The sequence below is a fragment of the Oncorhynchus mykiss genome, chromosome 2, assembly GCF_057628025.1.
Source record: "Oncorhynchus mykiss isolate SJ-2025 chromosome 2, ASM5762802v1, whole genome shotgun sequence".
Taxonomy (NCBI): domain Eukaryota; kingdom Metazoa; phylum Chordata; class Actinopteri; order Salmoniformes; family Salmonidae; genus Oncorhynchus; species Oncorhynchus mykiss.
The window spans coordinates 50,975,904-50,997,893 of record NC_143023.1 but is presented as its reverse complement, the minus strand read 5'-3'; the positions used below and the strand labels follow the sequence as shown (position 1 = coordinate 50,997,893).

General features: G+C 44.3%; 1 protein-coding gene across 1 annotated transcript in view; it reads left to right on the top strand.

The window, feature by feature from the left end:
* Positions 1-21,990, top strand: part of LOC110491182 (Krueppel-like factor 5) — a 42,685-nt gene continuing 20,695 nt past the window's right edge. Inside the window, exon 1 of the mRNA XM_036950164.2 lies at positions 1-296. Coding sequence (XP_036806059.2) covers positions 159-296 — 138 coding nt within the window. The 5' untranslated portion in view covers positions 1-158. The remainder of the gene's footprint in view (positions 297-21,990) is intronic.

Here is a 21,990-nt window from a genome sequence, read left to right as displayed (position 1 = left end):
AAAACGACATATGAGCCAGAGGGAGGCATTTGGAATTACCGGGCGTTCCTGGATCCGATAAAGACGCGCTTATCACGCAGCAGTTGTCAAATCTATATGTACTTTACATAAGTTATATTTATAAATAAAGAGCTATTTGAATACGTTTTATCCAGGAGATGGTTATGGAAACTAGTATAGGACAGGCCATGAATCCGGCACACACAGAAGAGAGCACGGTTTTCACGCAACCTGTGCGGCTGTCTGGAGCGGACGGCGCAGATGACTCGTCCGTTTTTGAAGAAGTGAAACCCCGGGTGAGAATTAGTCGACATCTTAACCCGGTGGAGGGTAGGTCAGGTACGCGGTTCCACCCTATCCCGCTCTTCTCCTGGTTTATATTTTGTAGTCAGTTGGATCGTGGGCACATCCACTCAATAAAATAAACTATGTGTCCCCATCTATTCTCTAACCCCAATAAACATTGTTGTATATACATACATAATAATGAATTCATTATTTCAATGTTCTTGGGAGAAAGAGCACATTCAATATACATGATTTTCCATAAATTGTTAGCCTATAGAAAAGCCTAAAGCGTTATTACCCGTGCATTAGGCTAGTCTTCTCGACCCAAGCATGCTTCCATACTTGGAATAATGTTGTTGAAAGGGCATACAAATTGATTCGTATTGTTTATGTCTTTAGATTTGTTAGTCACTTCGTTATAAATGCATATTTTTTTTGTGCATTTAATTCGTTTAAAGATTGTTTTATGAATAGAAGTGGACTAAAGTAGGACCACGACTATCTATTTAGCCGGGACGAACAAGTGTGCATTAAAACAGTGAGTAGCCTACTTCGAATATTATAGCAGAGGATCGAACAAGGGGCAAGTAAACTGTACAGTGTAATATCATTGAACACATCGAAAAATGATTCATTTATGGTTCAAGACAATACGAATGAATTAACCTCAATTTGACCACGTTTTTCTCATTAAAATGTCATTATAATTAAATAATAATACTATAGACCTCAGTTTTTGCACATGATCTGTCTACTGCTATTTTGCTGCTGATTTTAAGAGGGTGTGTGTGAGGTTCTCCCCAGTTTCCGACCCCCAACTGCAGAAAGTTCAGTTTCCTTTCTGGTGTCGTGTTTTATGTTTACCCTGCAACATCTGGCGGAATGCCAACTGTTGAATGGGATCTGACGGTGTCCAATTACTCTTGATGCTCTCTTTTGGTCATGGAAGTTTCTTTGGAATTCACAGCTATTAACTTTGATGTGGATGTATGTGATCTATTTATAGCCTCTGGTGTGTTTATGATAGTCATTTGACTGTCTGTGTTCATGGATGGATTTAGGCTAATGATAGAAAGAATAAGAATAGGGCCCATTTCCTTTCTCTATACAGAGATTCAGGAATTGTTTTAGTAATCAGACTATTGAAAGTTCAAAAAGCCTTCTCTTCTTGATTAGTATTTGTATTTATTAAGGATCCCCATTCCTGGGGTCCAGCAACATTAAAGCAGTTATATAGAATGTAAAATATTACATCACATTTCACAAGACAGTAAGTGTGTTTCCTCAGGCCACTACTCTACTATCACATTATTTACACTACAAAATCCAATTGGCGCGTGTGTAGAGTGCGTGTCTTATCATGTGTATGTGTGTCTGTGCTGTTGTGTGTGTCTCTTCACAGTCCCCGCTGTGTATTTTTAACAGTTTTTAAAATCTGATTCTACTGCTTGCATTCGTTACCTGACGTGGAATAGAGTTCCATGTAGCCATGGCTCTATGTGGTACTGTGCACCTCCCGTAGTCTGTGATTGACTTGGGGATTAGTAATAAACGTGGCCTCCCTTCATAGGCCCAGTCAGTATAGTTTAAGTGTCCCCCCAAATATTCCAGAGTGCTATGTTGTTGTCCCCCCCCCCCCCCAATAACAAATCCACCGAATGCCCCGGAGTTTATAGAACCTGGGTTACGCAAGTAACCTCCAATAGCCGCTAAATGTGATTGTGAAAAACAGAGCGGTTTCAGTTTTCTTCCTATAGATTTGGCTCTAACTTTTGAATGGTTGGAGCTAACTATTATGACCCCATCACTGAGAACTATGACTCTCAAGCCGAAATCACATTGAGAGACGCCCGCCATGGTGGGAAATTTGTGTGCGAGAGTAGCCAGCATCAATTCACATGCACTGCACAGCATATGCCAATGTAATTGTCATGAAAATCCATAGTAAGCAGTTGATTTAGTTTGATATCTAGCCCCTGGGAGTTATTGTTGTGAGATCCTTTCAACTCATCTTAGATGTCCTATGGGAGCCACCATACCTGTGCTAAACGGTTGTTGCTTATAGCTTACAAGGAAGTTGTAGTTAATAAACCCGAGTTGTTCATAAACACCCAAGTCTCTCCTTACAAAAAAAAGATTGACGTTTTGAAACTGCAGTAAAGTACAGTAACTGCAGTCCACTGTGTTATTTTGGATGCAGTAATTGCATAGCACTGCCGTTGAACTGCAGTTATACTGCAGTGTACTGTAATTATACTGCACTCTGACTGAAAGTTTTGTTTTCGTAAGGGTCGTTCTTCTAGATGAACAGTATTCTCTATTGAAATCAGAGTCCCCCAGTTTTCCTGCTGTAGCCTGCTAAGGCTACATACCTAGGGTTGATATCAACACAGGTAGCCTGCCAAGGCTACATGCCTAGGGTTGAAATCAGCACAGGTAGGCTGCCAAGGCTACATGCCTAGGGTTGATATCAACACAGGTAGCCTGCCAAGGCTACATGCCTAGGGTTGAAATCAACACAGGTAGGCTGCCAAGGCTACATGCCTAGGGTTGAAATCAACACAGGTAGCCTGCCAAGGCTACATGCCTAGGGTTGAAATCAACACAGGTAGCCTGCCAAGGCTACATGCCTAGGGTTGAAATCAACACAGGTAGCCTGCCAAGGCTACATGCCTAGGGTTGATATCAACACAGGTAGGCTGCAATTGTTTCAAATATGTACAGTGGGCATAGAAAGTCCCCACCCCCTTTCAAAATGTACACCTTTTGTTGCCTTACAGCCTGAAATGGAAACACATACAGTTATACCTTTTTTGGCTTTATATACACACAGTAACCCACAATATCCAAGTGAAAAAAATGAAAAACTTCTGAAAATGTAGTAAAACACCTAGACTGTGCAATATTTGCCCTTTCTTCCATGCAGAATTTGAAAGCAGTGTGACTTTCTATTCCCACTGTAGCCTATTTGACTGATACACCTTAGATTACAGCCCAATACATTTTAAACTACATCTTAAATCTACTTATTTTAGGGAAGATCGTAACAATTCCTCTCATACATTTTCTTCAAATGATCGCGGCTTGTCTGTTTTCTCTCATTCACTCATATGCATTTTATTTCCAGTGACAAAATTGCATTTGACAGCAATGCAGATGTACTTTTACACATACACACACTTTTTACCAGATGACCTGAATACCTTTCTTATGCATTTCAGTCACTACAAACCATAGATCCTTCGGATATTTGTGTATCTTTGTTTGTTATTTAGTGCATTTATTGAGGTAATGGCAGTAAGGCCAAATTCAAAAGTTTCACCAAATAATCTTTACATATTTGTTTCTAATACACCCAGGTGTCTTAAAATAGAGAATAAAATAGCTTGATTGTGTCGTGGAAATTACGTCCAGGGACACCTGAAGTCAATCTTAAATAAATTTTTATTTATTATCAGCAAGCTGGAGAGGTCACAGTCAACTTAGATGCATAAAGTACCGGTCTGAAGATAGCTCTGCCGTGGCAGTCCCGTTAGTTGTCTTATATACTGCTTACACAGACAAGTAGCATAGGCATAGTTCATAGGGTTGGTTCCTGCATGTGTCTGGCACCGTCTCCTATCTTAACTTATAGAACATGTTCTGGGCGTTCTGCCAAAAAGTCTGAGGAGGGGGTCATGACCGTTTCCCCCTCATATCTCTACCCAGCACCTACAGGAACCAATGATTGTAGGAGACAAGATGTACAATTCAAGGCTGTCCTTCAAGACTATATAGTTTTCCTCCACATTCCCTACTTCTATCTTTTATCACTTCAATGATAGTAATCGTCAAACCCTTCATTCTGGGTGATACAATCTACACTGCCTTCGGAAAGTATTCAGACCCCTTGACTTTTTCCAAATGTTGTTACATTACAGCCTTATTCTATAATTTATTAAATAAAAACATATCCTCTGCAATCTACACACAATACCCCATGATGACATCCCAATACCCCATGATGACAAAGCGAAAACAGGTTTTTAGACATTTTAGCAAATGTATTAAACATAAAAAAAAACAGAAATACCTTATTTACATAAGTATTCAGACCCTTTGCTATGAGACTTGAAATTGAGGTCAGGTGCATCCTGTTTCCATTGATCATCCTTGAGATGTTACTACAACTTGATTGGAGTCCACCTGTGGTAAATTAAATGTATTGGACATGATTTGGAAAGTCTGTAAAAGGTCCCACAGTTGACAGTGCATGTCAGAGCAAAAACCAAGCCATGAGGTTTGAAGGAATTGTCCGTAGTGCTCCGAGGCAGGATTGTGTCGAATCACAGATCTGGGGAAGGGTACCAAAAAAGTCTGCAGCAAACTGAGCAAACCGGGGAGAAGGGCCTTGGTTAAGGGAGGTGACCAAGAACCCTATGGTCACTCTGACAGAGCTCCAGAGTTCCTCTGTGGAAATGGGAGAACCTTCCAGAAGGGCTTTATGGTAGAGGGGCCAGACAGAAGCCACTCCTCAATAAAAGTCACATGACAGCCTGCTTGGAGTTTGCGGGCTGTCATATGTGGCACCTAAAGACTCTCACACTATGAGAAACAAGATTTTCTGGTCTGATGAAACCAAGATTGAACTCTTTGGCCTGAATGCCAAACGTCAAGTCTGGAGGAAACCTGGCACCATGTCACCGGCATCGACTGAGATACTAGTCAGGATCGAGGCAAAGATGAATGGAGCAAAGTACAGAGAGATCCTTGATGAAAACCTGCTCCAGAGCGCTCAGGACCTCAAACTGTTGCACATTTAACATGCTGATAGAAATGAGGTACAACTTATTTAAGGTTCCCTGCATTAAAGTCCCCGGCCACTAGGAGCACCGCCTCTGGATGAGCATTTTCCTGTTTGCTTATGGCCGTATACAGCTCATTGAGTGAGGTTTTAGTGCCAGTATCAGTCTGTGGTGGTATGTAGACAGCTACGAAAAATACAGATGAAAACTCTCTAGTTAGATAGTGTGGTCTACAGCTTTTCATGAGATACTCTACCTCAGGCGAGCAACACCTCGAGACTTCCTTAGATATTGTGCACCACCTGTAATTTACATATATGCATAGGCCCCCGCTCTGTGTCTTACCAGAGGCTGCTGTTCTATCCTGCCGATAGAGTGCATAACCCGCCAGCTGTATGTTCTTAATGTTGTCGTTCAGCCACAACTCACACAAGATATTACAGTTTTTAATGTCCTGTTGGTAGGATATACGTGCTTTCAGTACATCCCATTTATATTTCCAGTGATTGAACGTTAGCTAGCAGGACGGAAGGCAAAGGTAGAAATAATAGGTCTCCCCCAGGAAACCTCCTCCGGGTTACCATATTCTGGGCTCCGGTCTCCTTTGGGGAAAAGACCGAGCCCCTCGGTTCTAGCAGACCGTGAGGACGACTATACAGGAGCAACCTTTAACCAGCAGCGTGCATCGACAGTCTCCCCCTGGTGGCTAATCCATGCTACTCCACACCCCCCAGCCCTAATGGGGAGGACGCTGTATGTCTCCTTTCTCGATGGGGCATCCGCGTTCTCATGCTTTGCCCCTGACCTGTGCACAAAAGAAAAATAGAAGCGTTGAAGGGACAAGAACACCCTGGTGACCCGATCGTTTGTGTCACTTCCCCTGGTAATCCAGACCAGGGGAGCATGGTCTGTGACCAGGGTGAGGTAGGTGCCCAACAGCGCCCACTTCACCGCTCGACACTCTGTCTCGATGATCAAGTACTTTTTTTCTCTAGGTATCAGCTTTCGGGTTATGTACATGATGGGTTGTTCTTCCCAAGGAAGGAAGGACTGGACCTGTGTTTTGGTGCGTGGATGGGCCAATCACGTACCACGTGGACCTTCCTCTCCTGGGGCTTGACGTTCCCCTGTCCGATCAAATACCCCAGGTACTCCACCTCCTCAAACACCATCTTGCATTTATTGGGGTTTTCTGTCAACAGGGCATGCCTGAGCTCGTCCAGTACCGCCTGGAGGCACATCAGGTGCTCTTCCCAACCTTGGCTATGGATGATGATATCATCCAAATAGGCCACTGTGTACCTTCGGGCCTCTGGGATCCGGTATGGCCTCTTTCATAACGTTTTCCCGGGCTGGGTGTGGACCTGGTGTTCGATGTTCTCGGCGAATACGGCCGTGTTCCGATCAATGAACTCCCGGAGCTCTTGCTTCTGGGCCGGGCCGAGGTCCTCATTGCTCGGGACAACCACTGGTACCCTTGGCGTCCTGGGTCTTGACCATAACACAGCCAAGGCTGTCCTCACGTGCCACCTCTTCAATAGGTTCACGTAGTAAATATGTTGGGGTTTCCATCTTCCTGGCTGCCGTATGTGGTAATTGACAGGTCCCAGCTTCTCGATCACCTCATACGGCCCGTGCCATGTTGCCAAGAACTTACATGGGGGATGAAGACCAGCACCTTGTCAACCACCTGGAACTCTCGGGGTTAGGTTCCCGATTGTAGACCTTGACTTGGGCGCATTTGGCCTTCTCCATTTCTTCCCTTACCACTGGCCATACTGCTGTCATTCGCTCACTTATAGTCTCCATGTGTTCCACCACGCTGCGTAAGGGGTTTGGCTGGGATACCCACACGTCCCTGGCGAGGTTCAGTAGGATGTGTTATCTCCTCCCGTAGAGGAGTTTGAAAGTGGAAAAAACATTGGAGGACTGGGGTACTTCTCAGACCGAGAACATTAGGTGGGGTAGTAGCTGATTCCAGTTATTCCTGTCCTGCTCAATGACCTTCTGCAGCATTAGCTTGAGCATTATAGTGAAACATTCAACAAGCCCATCCATCTGTGGGTGAAAGACCAGAATGTACTGGTGTCCTCGTGCCGTTTTTACCAGGGAACCCACAATGTCCATGGCGATGTGCTCAAATGGCACCCAATGATCGATAAGGGATACCAGCGGGTTTTGGAATGTGCTTTTGGGGCGGTGATTTGACACTCCGGACATCTGCGGCTATAGTCTTCCACGGCCAGTGGAACTGGGCCGCGATCTGTTCCCAGGTTTTCTCCATTCCCAGGTGTGCCCCCATTAACAGCACCTCTCGACATTCCCCCTGTTTGTGCGACATCTGAAACGAAAGGTTAATCTTGATTTGGAAATTGGTGTATCGCCAGTCATCCACTGCTATCCTCCCACTGGGTGGTCCTGAACTGTCCCCTCATTTGGCCCATAGTAGGTGTCTCAGTTGGTCCCTCAAAATAGATGAGGGGGAGAATGAGCTCCTCCTCCGGTTGTTCACTAGGGGAGTTTGGTTCCGGTGCCCCTGCCTCCACAGTGCCGCGAACAGTGGACAATCTCGTCCCACGAGGATGGGTACCAGCAACTCGGGTACAGCACTGACAACAACATCATCCAGCAGCTTCCTTGTGGTGTCACGATGTTGGCCTGTACGGTCGGATACTGCTTGGTGTCGCTGTGGACACAGGAGACGGACATCTCCTGGGCCAGCAGGCACGTGTTTGCAAGCGTAACCATACTCCTGGAGTCCAACAGAACTTGGGTGTTGTGTCCGTCGACTTTCACCATGACCATGGGTGGGCCCAAGAGGAGATGACGTAGTTTAGTGCGTGACCCGTCTCGTCTCCGGGGCTCTCTGATGGCATTGACTCGTCTCGACCCAAGCAATTCCATGGGAGGTGTCTCAGGTCGCCACACTCAAAACACCTCCTTTGGTCTCCATTCACCTGTGGTTGTCAGCGGCGGGTCGGCTCTCACCCGGCTGTTTTTCCGATGGTCTGTGGCCCTTTAGCCTGGCTGATTGTTGGTCCGGGGAATACTGCGGTGGGGGTGTCCTTCCATCCACTCGAACGGTTCCCCAACTCGGCCCGGCTCCCCTTCAGCAGAGCATCTGTGTTCTGATGCATCGCTAATGCTCCCAGGAGGTCCTCCAAGGTCTAGGGCTCGCATAGACTCATCACACTCTTCATGTCATGGGGTAGTGCCCTTAAGAAGCGATCCGTGACCACTCTGTCTATCATGGAGAGGGTGGCATCATTGGTTAGAAGCCATGCCCTGGTGATGCGCAATAGGTCGCTCATCTAGGCTTGGGGGGAGGTGTCGGCCACGAACCTCCAGTTGTGGACCAGTTGGGCCTGACGGGCCAGGTTGTACCCGTAATGGCTGAGTATCTCCCGTTTGAGATCGTCATAGTTAGCCGCCTGTTCAGCGTTGAGGTCAGAATATGCCTTTAGGGTGTTACCGAATCGCATCCAAACCTGTTTTTAATAAAGCTAATGGAGGACAACGACATCAAAACCTACCTTTGCACATTTGAACGGACCAAAGTACAAGTGGGCGGAGAGGAACGGGTACGGACAGGAACGGGGACAGTCAGGTTTTGATGATGTTGTTTTCCATTAGCTTTATTAAAAACTGGTTTGGGGGGGGGATGAAAATGGTGCCGTAGAGAGAACACGGTGTTTCAGCGAGCTCTCGTGGCATTCGTAAATTTATATTTTTACATTAATCTCCTAGCTTGAAAAAGTGGTAGAATTGGCTAAATAAGTTACCATATAATGAGTCTTGACGGCTTTTCCGCAAAAATCTCAGACAACATGCCCAACAGAACTACTAAGAAGTCGACCAAAATCACCACCCCTGTGGATGTGCATGAGGAGCTAGCTAACGTTAGCGAGGCTAGCACCATTGCGGATACAGGCACAATGGACCTGGTGATTCAAAAGATGACTGATAACATTACTAAAGTGATCGATGCTAAGATAAGAACGGTCTTGGAAGCAATAGCAGGCCATTCAGCTGAACTACAGAGGGTTGTGGAACGTGTTGTTGAGGCGGAAGGAAGAATTGATGCAGTGGAAACTTCAACTACATCTATGGACGCTAAGATAAAAGCACTTGAGAAACAGGTGCGCGAAATGGCGGAGCACATTGACGACTTGGATAATCGAGGACGCAGATGCAATATTCGTGTTGTGGGACTCCAGGGAAATTCTGAAGGGACACGTTCAGTAAAATTCTTTGAGGAATGGATCCCTGGCTACCTACAAATGGACACTAAGGCTGGCCGTGTGAAGCTGGACAGGGCCCATCGCTCTCAAGCACCGATACCCGGTCCCAATCAGTGCCCACGGCCGGTGGTTATAAAGTTCCACAACTTCACCGACAAGCAGCGCGTCATGGATGCGGCTAGAAACATCGGCTCTGATGGTAGTCAACGTAAAAGTCTTAAAGTCTCATTCTTCAATGATTATTCCACTGCGGTTGTATGAAGACGCAAAGCGTTTGATGAGACGAAGGCTCGACTCAGGAGAATGAAGATGGATTACGCACTGTTATACCCGGCCACATTGAAGATTATGGTCAACGGATTACCTAAAAAGCTCTACACACCTGAAGAGGCTGCTGCGTTTATTGACTCTCTCGGGTAAATAACTTTTAAGCTGCACCTCAGCAGCATTGGATAACTTTGTTTATTTTTGGTTGAATCTGATCATGAAACAGTGACGTGAGTCCTCACGTACTCCGGCTCAGTAATATTCGTATCTTTATTATTTTTCTTGCTAAAGTAATAGCCGCTATAGCTCAGGCTGAGATATGTGTGAATCCATATTGGTGCCCAGGTTTGGTTTTAGGTGGAAGAGCCTCAATATTCTCCTATTGATTTTATTTTCTATACATATAAAGGATGAGGCTATGGAGCGGCGATGCAGACATAAGAGTCTACATTGGAGAGTTGAAATCCCCTGCATGTTAGCTAGTGGGAAAAAACCCTTTTGGATCTTTACATGTTTAATTTTTGGGTTTAGTATAGTTCGAGTTCAGGGTTCATATCGTTTGTTTATGCTCGGTGAGATAGAGGAGAGTTCAACACATGGAAAAAGGTAGCACCCCACTTTTACAGTGGGATCCAGCCTGGATATTGAATGGTCAAGATACAATGGCAGGTAACGGACTGCGTGTATGTACATGGAACATTAGAGGGAGCCATAACCCCATTAAGAGGAAGAAGGTACTATCTTTTTTGAAAAAAGAAAATATTGATATTGCCCTGTTGCAAGAAACTAATTTGGATGATAAGGAGCACCTGAAATTACAACAAGGGGGGTTTGGTCAAGTGTTTTTCTCATCATTTACATCCAGAAGTAGAGGTGTAGCAATTCTGGTGAAAAAGAACTTACCACTTAAGGTCTTGAATTGTGTGAAAGATACATTTGGTCGCTTTGTTATAATTAATGGTACTTTACAAGGGCAGAACATTTCTATAATGAATATTTACTTCCCCCCTGCTCACCCCCCTGATTTCCTCACTAAGGTTTTTCTAGACTTTTCAGAATTAAACTCGGACACTGCAGTGGTTGGAGGAGATTTTACTGCTTGTTGAACCCCCTTATTGATAGGTTCCCCAGCGGTATAGCTTCACTCTCTCCTCAAGCTAAGTCACTTAAAGCTATTTGTGATGATCTGGGGTATGCGGATGTCTGGAGAGCTTTTCATCCCTCCAACAGAGAGTTCACTTTTTTCTCTGCACCTCATGGATGTCAGACTAGAATAGATTATTTTTTTGTGCCCAGGACGTCTCTGCAGTCTGTTTTATCCGCTAGGATAGGAAGCATAGTCATATCTGATCATGCTGAGGTGATCCTGGACATAAAACTCAACGGGGCATTCAATCGGTCAAGACATTGGAGGTTTAACACAACCATTCTTAAAGACCATAAATTCACATCATATTTCATTACAGAGTTTAAAGCATTTTTCTCTATTAACTCTCAATCAACAGATAACCCCTCGCTCCTTTGGGAGACCTGTAAAGCGTATACCAGGGGTCTGATTATGTCATACACAGCTACTAAGAGACGGAAAAAGCGTGAAAAGCAAAAAATGTTAGAGGGTGAATTAGGAACTAAAGAGAAGGACTACATTAAAACGCCCACTCCTGCCCTATTAAAGGAAATATCAGTCATTAGATCAACGTTAGACTCTCTCCTAACACAGGACGCTGAAAAGAAAATGAGATTTGTCAGGCAAAAGCTATATGAACATGGCGATAAGCCAGGAAAGTACTTGGCATACCTAGCTAAAAAGAGAGCTGACTCTCAGTCAATTGCTACTATTACTGACTCTGATGGTAATCATTTATATGAAAATAAATTGATAAGTGACTAATTTAAGAAATTTTATACAAATCTTTATGCCTCAGAACTGCCAAATGATGCACCCAAATTAATGGAGAACTTATTTTGTAAGATTGAGCTCCCTACTATCTCCGAAAAGCAGCGGTCCCTCCTTAATGCCCCTATTACCAAGGAAGAGATAATGTTCGCAATTAAGAATCTGCAAAATGGTAAGGCCCCAGGACCAGACGGGTTTTGTAGTGAGTTCTATAAAGAGTTCCATGGCCTGATCCTTGAGCCATTGCGTGATATGTTTAATCACTAATTTTCAAATGACCAACTCCCTCAAACGCTGAGAGAAGCCAACATTTCACTTATTCTCAAAAAGGGAAAATGTCCAGAGTCTTGTTCCTCATACAGACCAATTTCCCTTCTGAATGTGGATAGAAAATTGCTTTCTAAAGTTCTAGCCACAAGATTAGAGGACTCACTGCCACTAATTGTGAAAGGAGACCAAACTGGCTTCATTAAGGGCCGTAAGTCATGCAAGAATGTCAGGCGGCTTCTTAATGTAATTCAAGCTTACCAACAAAGTGCTGTGGATGGTCTTGTGCTCTCCCTAGATGCTGAGAAAGCATTTGATCGTGTGGAGTGGTCTTACCTATTATTTGCTCTAAATAAATTTGGTCTGGGTGACAACTTTATAAAATGGGTGAAAGTTTTATATGATGATCCTTAGGCTGCTGTCCTTACTAATGGGCTAAGGTCAAATAGCTTTTCTATACACAGAGGTACCAGACAGGGCTGTCCTTTATCCCCCCTCCTCTTTGCACTCGTTATGGAACCACTGGCCGAGGCCATCAGGGTAACGCCTGCTATACAGGGGCTGCTCACTGGTGATGTTCACCATAAAATAAGCTTGTATGCTGATGATGTCCTGATATTCATCTCTAGTCCCGAGACTTCAATTACAGCTCTTATTAATATTATTGAATTATTCAGCGAATTCTCAGGCTACAAGATTAACCTAACTAAGTCAGAGGCTATGCCACTTGGTAGCCTGCACTCTGTACCTAATACTTCTCCCCCCTTCCCTTTTAAATGGTCTCCCTCAGGTTTCATGTATCTGGGTATATTTGTTACTCCTAAATTCCAGCAAATGTACAAAGCCAATTGTGTTCCCTTGTTTGATACAATAAGACAGGATCTGGAGCGCTGGAACTCTCTCCCGATTTCTTGGTTGGGTAGAATATCCCTCTTGAAAATGAACATTTTACCTAGACTACTTTACCCAATCCAAATGATCCCAGTATTACTCTCCAATAAGGTAATAAAGGATGTAAATGGATGGTTAAGTTCCTTTATATGGAGTAAACACAAGCCAAGACTTAAGATGGCAATATTGCAGCTGCCAAGTTCTATGGGCGGCTTGGACCTGCCCAATATCAGGTTCTATCAATGGTGTGCCCACCTTTGTTATATTTCTGACTGGATCACAAATGATGACTCCTCTATTTGGTTAGACATTGAAACTTCTCTTACCCCTTACAGGATCTTTTATTTTTCAGAAGTTTCAAGTCCGTAGAAGATCACTGCAATAATCCCGTTACACTTAACACACTCAAAGTATGGAGGTCAGTTCAACGCTTCCTGGGAAGGTCCAAACTAACCTCTGCTCTTACCCCAATTCTTAACAATCCAGATTTCAGTCCAGGATTGCTGGATGCCGGCTTTAACTTTTGGCTTAATAAGGGCATACGCAGGCTAAATGACTTATTTGTTGATAAGATTTTGTTGTCATTTGAGCAGATGGTCGAGAAATATCGACTCCCAAAGCAGAACTTTTTCCGCTTCCTACAAGTAAGACATTATATCCTGAAGATCACCACCTTAATTGGTAACCCTGATGTGTCTGTCATTGAAAGAATGCTTTTTTTCCCACAAAGGAAAATGTCTGTAAGTCTGTTTTATGATAATTTAAGGTCCCTTTCTGCTGTCAACACACAGAGGGTGAAACAAGTGTGGGAGAAAGAATTGTCTGTTACTATTGACGAAGAGATGTGGGAGGACATTTGGAGATATGCAAAAACAATATCTATATGTAATCGTACTAGAGCAATCCAATTAAGAATAATACACAGATTGCATATATCCCCAAATCGCAGACATGCTTTTAGCCCCACTTCCTCTTCCCCTCAGTGTCTTAAATGCAAGACTGATACAGGCACTCTAACACATTGTTTATGGTCATGTACCAAAATACAAAGATACTGGTCTGGTGTTCTGCAAGAAATTGAAAAGATCCTAGGGGTAGATCTAGAATTGGACCCAGTTTCTTTACTATTAGGTCTCCCTAGTAGGCAGGTTACTTCTGTGGGTAAAAGGAGGCTTTACAACATCCTTACCTTCGCAGCGAGGAAAAACATCATTTTACAGTGGATTAGTGATAAGGTTCCTTCTATTAAAGATTGGCATAAGATACTATTTGAATGTGTGCCTCTGGAATATCTGACATGTATATTGCATTCTAAAACAGACCGGTTCTACAAAGTATGGGAACCTTATCTAAATTACCTAGAACCTGAGGTATCAGCTATTATGCTGCAAGGATTCTCGTAGAATGACGGGGATGTATGTATTTCAGAACTACACTGTACGTTCCATGTGGGGAACCCAACCTCTTGGTTTAAACTGAGCTTTTTTGTTTAATTTCTGTTTGTAAGTTTGTTAAAATTGTGAAATTCTAATAAAAATACTGTTTAAAAAAAAAAAAAAAAAAAACTGGTTTGGATGCGATTCGGTAGACGTTCCTCCTTGCAGCTTCCTGATTTCCTCAACCAGGCGGACATTTTGTAGGCATTGTTCCTCCAGCATTCGTTCCTGAACCGCCTGTTGCGCTTGTTGGGCCCGGACGAACTGAGCTATCAACTCGTCCATACTGATGCGCCGTAAATGTCAACCCTGATCTGACCACGTTGTCAAATGCCCGCATTCTCCACCACTTGTGGCAGACAAGGGTGGTGGATACAAATGTTTACACTGATCAGACACAAGTGTGATAGTTTCAAGGGTGCTTATTAAAACAATAAAGAAAAAGAAAATAATTGGTCTCTACAAGGAGACCTCCTCCAGGTTACCGTCTTCTTGGCTCCTGGGTATTGCTGTCTCCTTTGGGGAAAAGACCTGTTGACCCGTTCTAGCAGACCGTGAGGAGGACTATAAAGAATCAATCTCTCTCCCTGAAAAAAACCCCTGTGTGCTACCCTTATGGCAGCTTTATGGGACTCGTATGGTTGGTGAGCAATCTGCCCCTTGATCACTCAACAGCCTCAATCATCCCCAACTAATCCTGGCCGGAGGGCCCGTCGAGACCTGGCACGTCCAGCAGAGGGAACCAGAGCCGCGTGATGTATACTCCGTCTGCAGTGGTGGAAAAAGAACCCCAAATAAATTTGAATACAAGTGTAGACCTTACAGTGAAATGCTTACTTTACGAGCCCCTAACCATCCAGGCAGTTAAAAAAAAATATGGATATGAATAAGATAACAATAGCGAGACTATATCGGCACCGGTTAGTTGAGATAGAATGTACACGTAGGTAAAGTTATTAAAGTGACTATGCATAGATGACAACAGAGAGTAGCAGTGGTGTAAAGATGGGGTGAGGGGGAGGCACTGCAAATAGTCTTGGTAGCCATTTGTCTAGATATACCGAGAGTTTTCATCTGTATTATTTGTAGCTGTCAATATTCAACACCAGTCAGAGGATGGCACTAAGACAGCATTGAATGAGCTGTATTCCGCCATAAGCCATCAAGAAAACGCTCACCCAGAGGTGGCGCTGAAAAAAAGTCTGGGTAGCCATTTGTTTTCTTGTTCAGGAGTCTTATAGCTTGGGGGTAGAAGCTGTTTAGAAGCCTCTTGGACCTAGTTGTCCTACTTGAGTAATAGTAAAGATACCTTAATATGAAATGACTCAAGTAAAAGTTAAAGTCAATCAGTAAAATACTACTTGATTAAAAGTCTAAAAGTATTTGGTTTTAAATATACTTAAGTATTAAAAGTATAAATCATTTAAAATTCCTTATATTAAGCCAACCAGACCACGATTCTCTTGTTTTTTAAATGTGTGGATAGCCATGGTCACAATCCATAGCTAAGACCTCATTTACATGCAAAGCATTTGTGTTTAGTGATAGAGAAAATCTCTGGTCATCCCTACACTAAGTGCATGATGTTCAACTAGATGGCGCCGGAGAAGGGTTTAGTGAGTGTTTAGTGAATGTTTTGTCCCAAATACAATGCTTTTAGTTTTAGAAATATTTTGGGCTAACTTATTCATTTCCACCCACTCTGAAAATAACTGCAGCTCTTCGTTAAGTGTTGCAGTCACTTCAGTCACTGTAGTAGCTGACGTGTATAGTGTTGAGTCATCCGCATACATAGACACGTGGCCTTACTCAAAGTCAGTGGCATGTCGTTAGTAAAAAGTTTAAAAAGTAAGGGGCCTAAACAGCTACCCTGGGAATTTCTGATTCTACCTGGATTATGTTTGTGAGGCTTCCATTAAAGAACACCCTTTGTGTTTCGCTAGACAAGTAACTCTTTATCCACATTATAGCAGGGGGTGTAAAGCCATAACACACGTTTTTCCAGAAACAGACTATCATCGAAAATGTCAAAAGCTGCACTGAAGTCTAGTGTAGGGTTTCCGGGATGATCGTGTTGATGTGAGCCGTGACGAGCCTTTGAAAGCACTTCATGGCCACCGACATGAGTGCTACGGGGCGGTAGTCATTTAAGCATCTTACTTACGCATTCTTGGGCACAGGGACTAAGGTGGTCTGCTTGAAACGTGGGTTTTACAGACTCGGTCAGGGAGAGGTTGAAAATGGCAGTGAAGGCACTTGCCAATTGGTCCTCGCATGCTCTGAGTACATGTCCTGGTTATCCGTCTGGCCCTGCAGCATTGTGAATGTGGACCTGTTTAAAGATCTTGCTCACATCGGATACGGAGATAGTGATCACAGAGTCATCCTGAAAAGCTAGTGCTCTCATGCGTGCTCCAGTGTTGCTGGCCTCGCAGCGAGCATAAAAGGCATTTCGCTCGTCTGGTAGGCTCACGTCACTGGGCAGCTCGCGGCTGGATTTCCCTTTGTAGTCTGTAATAGTTTGTAATAGATATTACAGTTTTTTGCCACATCCGGCGAGCGTCAGAGCCGGCATAGTAGGATTCAATCTTAGTCCTGTATTGACGCTTTGCCTGTTTAATGGTTCGTCTGAGGGAATAGCGGGATTTCTTATAAGTGTCCAGATTAGTGTCCCGCTCCTTGAAAGTGGCAGCTCTAGCCTTTACCTCAGTGCGGACGTTGCCTCTAATCCATGGCTTCTGGTTGGGATATGTGGGGACGATGTCGACAATGCACTTATTGATGAAGCTAGTGACTGAGGTGGTTTACTCCTCAATGCCATTGGATCAATCACAGAACATATTCCAGTCTGTGTTATCAAAACAGTCCTGCAGCGTAGCATCCGCGTCATCTGACCACTTCCATATCGAACGAGTCACTGGTACTTCCTGCTTTTAGTTTTTGCTTGTGTAAGAAGGAATCAGAAGGAAAGAGTTATGGTCATATTTGCCAAGTGGAGGGCAAATGAGAGCTTTGTATGCATCTCTGTGTGTGGAGTAAAGGTGGTCTAGAGTTTTTTTCCTTTTCCTTTTTTCTCTGGTTGCACATGTGACATGCTGGTAGAAATGAGGTAAAACAGATTTAAGTTTGACTGCGTTAAATTCCCCGGCCACTAGGCGGGATGAGCATTTTCTTATTTGATTATGGCCTTATACAGCTCGTTGAGTGCGGTCTTAGTGCCAGCATCGGTTTGTGGTGGTAAATAGACGGCTATGAATAATATAGATAAGAACTCTCTTGGTAGATAGTGTGGTCTACAGCTTATCATTAGGTACACAACCTCAGGCGAGCAATACCTCCAGACTTCTTTAATATTAGACATCGCTCACCATCTGTTATTGACAAATAGACACCACCCCCAGCCCCTTGTCTCACCAGACGTAGCTGCTCTGTCCTGCTGATGCACCGAAAACCCAGCCAACTCTATATTATCCGTGTCGTCATTGAGCCACGTCTCAGTGAAACGCAAGATATTACAGTTTTTAATGTCCTGTTGGTAGGACAGTCTCGACTGTAGATCATCGAGTTTGTTTTACAGTGATTGCACTTTGGCCAATAGAACCGATGGTAATGGCGATTTACTCACTCGCCTACAAATCCTAACAAGAAACCCCAAATTTCTCCCTCTGCTCCGCCTTTTCTTCACGCAACTGACAGGGATTTGGGCCTGGTCTCCGGAGAGCCTTATATCCTTCACATCAGACTCATTAAAGAAAGAATCTTTGTCCAGTTCGAATTGAGTAATTGCTGTCGAGATGCTCTTTTCAGTCATAAGAGACGCTAGCAGCAACTATATGTACAAAATAAGTTACAAACAAACAAAATAGCACAGTTGGTTAGGAGGCTGTAAAACGGCAGCCATCTCCTCCGGTGCTATCTTGGCCTTCCAATGACACCGGGTGCTGTAATTGTCCTGGAGGGGAGGCAGTGTGCCCACAGGGATGCATTGGGCTGACCGCACAACCCTCTGGAGAGACCTGCGGTTGCGGATAGTGCAATTGCCGTACCAGGAGAGGATACAGCCCGACAGGATGCTCTCAATGATGCATCTTTAGAAGTTTGTGAGGGTCTTAGGGGCGAAGCCAAATATCTTTATCCTTCTGAGGTTGAAGAGTAGCTGTTGCACCGTCTTCACCCCACTCTTTGTGTGAATTTATCATTTGAGGTACGCCGAGTAACTTTTTAGCTTTTTACCACTGCGGCCCCGTCAATGTGGGTTGGGGCGTGCTCTGTCTGCTGTCTCCTGAAGTCCACCATCAGCGCCTTAATTGTGTTGATGTTGAGGAAGAGGTTATTTTCCTGGCACCAAATCAAATACAATTGTATTGGTCACTTACGCATGGTTAGCAGATGTTATTGCAAGTGTAGCGAAATGCTTGGGCTTCTAGTTCCTGACAGTGCAACAATATCTAACATGTAATCTAATAATTCCACAACAACTACCTAATACACACAAATCGAAGTAAAGGGATGGAATAAGAATATGTAAATATAAATATATGGATGGGCCATGACCGACCGGCATAGACGAGATGCAATAGATGGTATAAAATACAGTATATACATCTGGGATGAGTAGTGCAAGGTATGTAAAGATCATTTTTAAAGTGGCATTAATAAAGTGACTAACTATGAATTTGTTTGAGTGGCTAATGATTTCAACTCTGTATGTAGGCAGCAGCCTCTCTGTGTTAGTGAAGGCTGTTCAACAGTCTGATGGCCTTGAGATAGAATATATTTCTCAGTCTCCTGTGACATTGGATGCTGTAGGTGTCCTGGAAGGCAGGTAGTTTGCCCCCGGTGATGAGTTGTGCAGACCTCACTACCCTCTGGAGAGCCCTACGGTTGTGGGCGGTGCAGTTGCCGTACCAGGTGGTGAAACAGCCCGACAGGATGCTCTCAATTGTGGATAGGGGGGTCCGCTCTCTGCTGTTTCCACGATCCTCTCCTTTGTTTTGTTGAGTGACAGGTTGTTTTCCTGACACCACAATCCAAGTGCCTTCACCTCCTCCCTATGGGCTGTCTCGTCGTTGTTGGTGATCAAGTTGGAGGCGTGCATGACCACTCAGTCATGGGTGAACAGGGAGTACAGGAGGGGGCTGAGCACACACCCTTATTGGGCCCCAGTGTTGAGGATCAGCGAAGTGGGGATGTTGTTTCCTACCTTCACAACCCGGGGGTGTCCTGTCAGGAAGTCCAGGACCCAATCACACAGGGTAGGGTTGTGACCCAGGGCCTCAAGCTTAATGATGAGCTTGGAGTGTACTATGGTGTTGAAGGCTGAGCTGTAGTCAATGAACTGCATTCTTACATAGGTATATTTTCACACCCTGATCTGTTTCACCTGTCCTTGTTATTGTCTCCACCCCCTCCAGGTGTTGCTTATTTTCCCTGGTGTATTTATCCCTGTGTTTCCTGTCTCGTCGTGTATGTTCCAAGTCAACCAGCGTGTTTTTCCCGTGCTCCTGCCTTTTCTAATCTCTTTTACTAGTCCTCCCGGGTTTTGACACTTACCTGTTTTATGGACTCTGTACCCGCCTGCCTGACCATACTGCCTGCCCTGACCTCAAGCCTGCCTGCCACACTGTACCTCCTGGACTGGTTTTGACTTTTTGCCTGTCCACGACCATTCTCTTGCCTACCCCTTTTGGATATAATAAATATCAAAGACTCAAACCATCTGCCTCCCATGTCTGCATCTGGGTCTCGCCTTGTGCCCTTATAGTATTTCTCTTGTCCAGATGTTATAGGGCAGTGTGCAGTGTGATGGCGATTGCATTGTCTGTGGACCTATTGTGGCGGTATGCAAATTGCAGTAGGTCTCGGTCGACAGGTAAGGTGGATATAATCCTTGACTAGTCTCTCGAAGCAGTCTCTCGAAGTGAGTGCTATACGGCGATAGACATTTAGTTCAGTTACCTTTTGCCTTCTTGTGTACGGGAACAATGGTGGCCATCTTGAAGCATGTGGGGACAGCAGACTGGGATATGGAGAGATTGAATATAGTTTTATTTTTGTAGTCCGTGATTGCCTTTAGACCCTGCCACATTCGTCTTGTGTCTGAGCCATTGAATTGTGACTCCACTTTGTCCCTATACTGATGTTTCTCCTGTTTAAGTGCCTTGCGGAGGGAATAGCTACACTGTTTGTATTCGACCATGTTCCCGGTCATCTTTCCGTGCTTAAATGCGATAGTTTGCACTTTCAGTTTTGCGCGAATGCCAACACCTATCCACGGTTTCTGGTTAGTGTAGATTTTAATAGTCACAGTGGGAACAACATCTCCTATGCCACTTCCTTATAAACTCACTCACTGAATCTGCGTATAAATCTATATTATTCTCTGAGGCTATCCTGAACATGTCCCAGTCCACGTGATCAAAACAATCTTGACGCGTGGAGCTAGACACGGATACATCCTTTCTGAGTTTCTGCCCATAGGAGGGGAGAAGCAAAAGGGAGTCGTGGTTGGATTTGCCGAACAGAGCGCGGGGGAGGGCGTTGTATGCATCGCAGAAGATATAGTAGCAGTGATCCAGTCTGGGTACTACAATTGATATGCTGTTAGACTTTAGGTAGCCTTGTTCCCAAATTTGCTTTATTAAAATCCCCAGCTACAATAAATACAGCCTCCGGATATAGAGTCCAGTGAAGTTCCTTAAGGGCCGTCATGGTGTCGGATTGGTGGGGATATACACCATGGTGACAATAACCGACTAAGATTATATTGGGAGATAATATGGACGGCATTTGATTGTGAGGAATTCTAGGTCTGATGAGCAGAAGGACTTGAGCTCCTGTATGTTATTACAATTACACCATGAGTCGTTAATCATGAAACATACACCCCCACCTTTCTTCTTCCCCGAGAGATGTTTATTCCTGTCTGCGTGACGCATAAAGAATCCAGGTGGCTGTTTCGACTCCGACAGCATGTCCCAAGAGAGCCATGTTTCCGTGAAACAGAGTATGTTAAAGTCCCTGATGTCTCTCTGGAAAGCAACACTAGCCTTAATTTCATCTACCTTGTTATCTAGAGACTGGACATTAGTAATATACTCTGCGGCGACATTGTTCTGGGTCAGCCTCTGGAAACAGTTTGAATGCCTTGGGTGGTTCGAACAAAGAATCCTCTTCGGGAAAGCAGTATTCCTGGTCGTAGTGCTGGTAAGTTGACGTCGCTCTGATATCCAATAGTTCTTCCCAGCTGTATGTATTAACACTTATGATTTTCTGGGCAAACAATGTAAGAAATAATACATAATCAACTAAATAATGTAGAGTTTCCTTAGGACTAGAAATGAGGGAACCCTTTCTGTCGGCACCATCTTGTCATCTGTGTTGATAGATCCTAACTCCACTCCACCAGGGCCCTCACCTCCTCCCTGTAGGCTGTCTCGTCGTTGTTAGTAATCAGGTCTACCACGGTTGAGTCATCAGCAAACTTGATTATTGTGTTGGAAACATGCGTGTCCACGCAGTCATGGGTGAACATGGAGCTGAGGGCTGAGCACACACTGTTGTGGATCCCCGGTTTTGAGGATCAGCGTGGCGCAGGTGTTGTTTTCTACCTTCACCACCTGGGGTTGGCCCATCAGGAAGTCCAGGACCTAGTTTACGTGTGTGTACATTGCGTATGCTAACGTATGTATTATTATGCGTGTGTGTTCCTGTGTGTGTCTCTTCTCAGTCCATGATGTTCCATAAGGTGTAGCTTTATCTGTTTTTTAAATCAGATTTTACTGCTTGCATGAGTTACTTGATGTGGAATAGAGTTCCATGTAGTCATGGCTCTGTGTAGTACGGTATGTTTCCCGAGTCTGTTCTGGACTTGGGGACTGTGAAAAGACCCCTTTTGGCATATCTTGTGGGGTATGCAT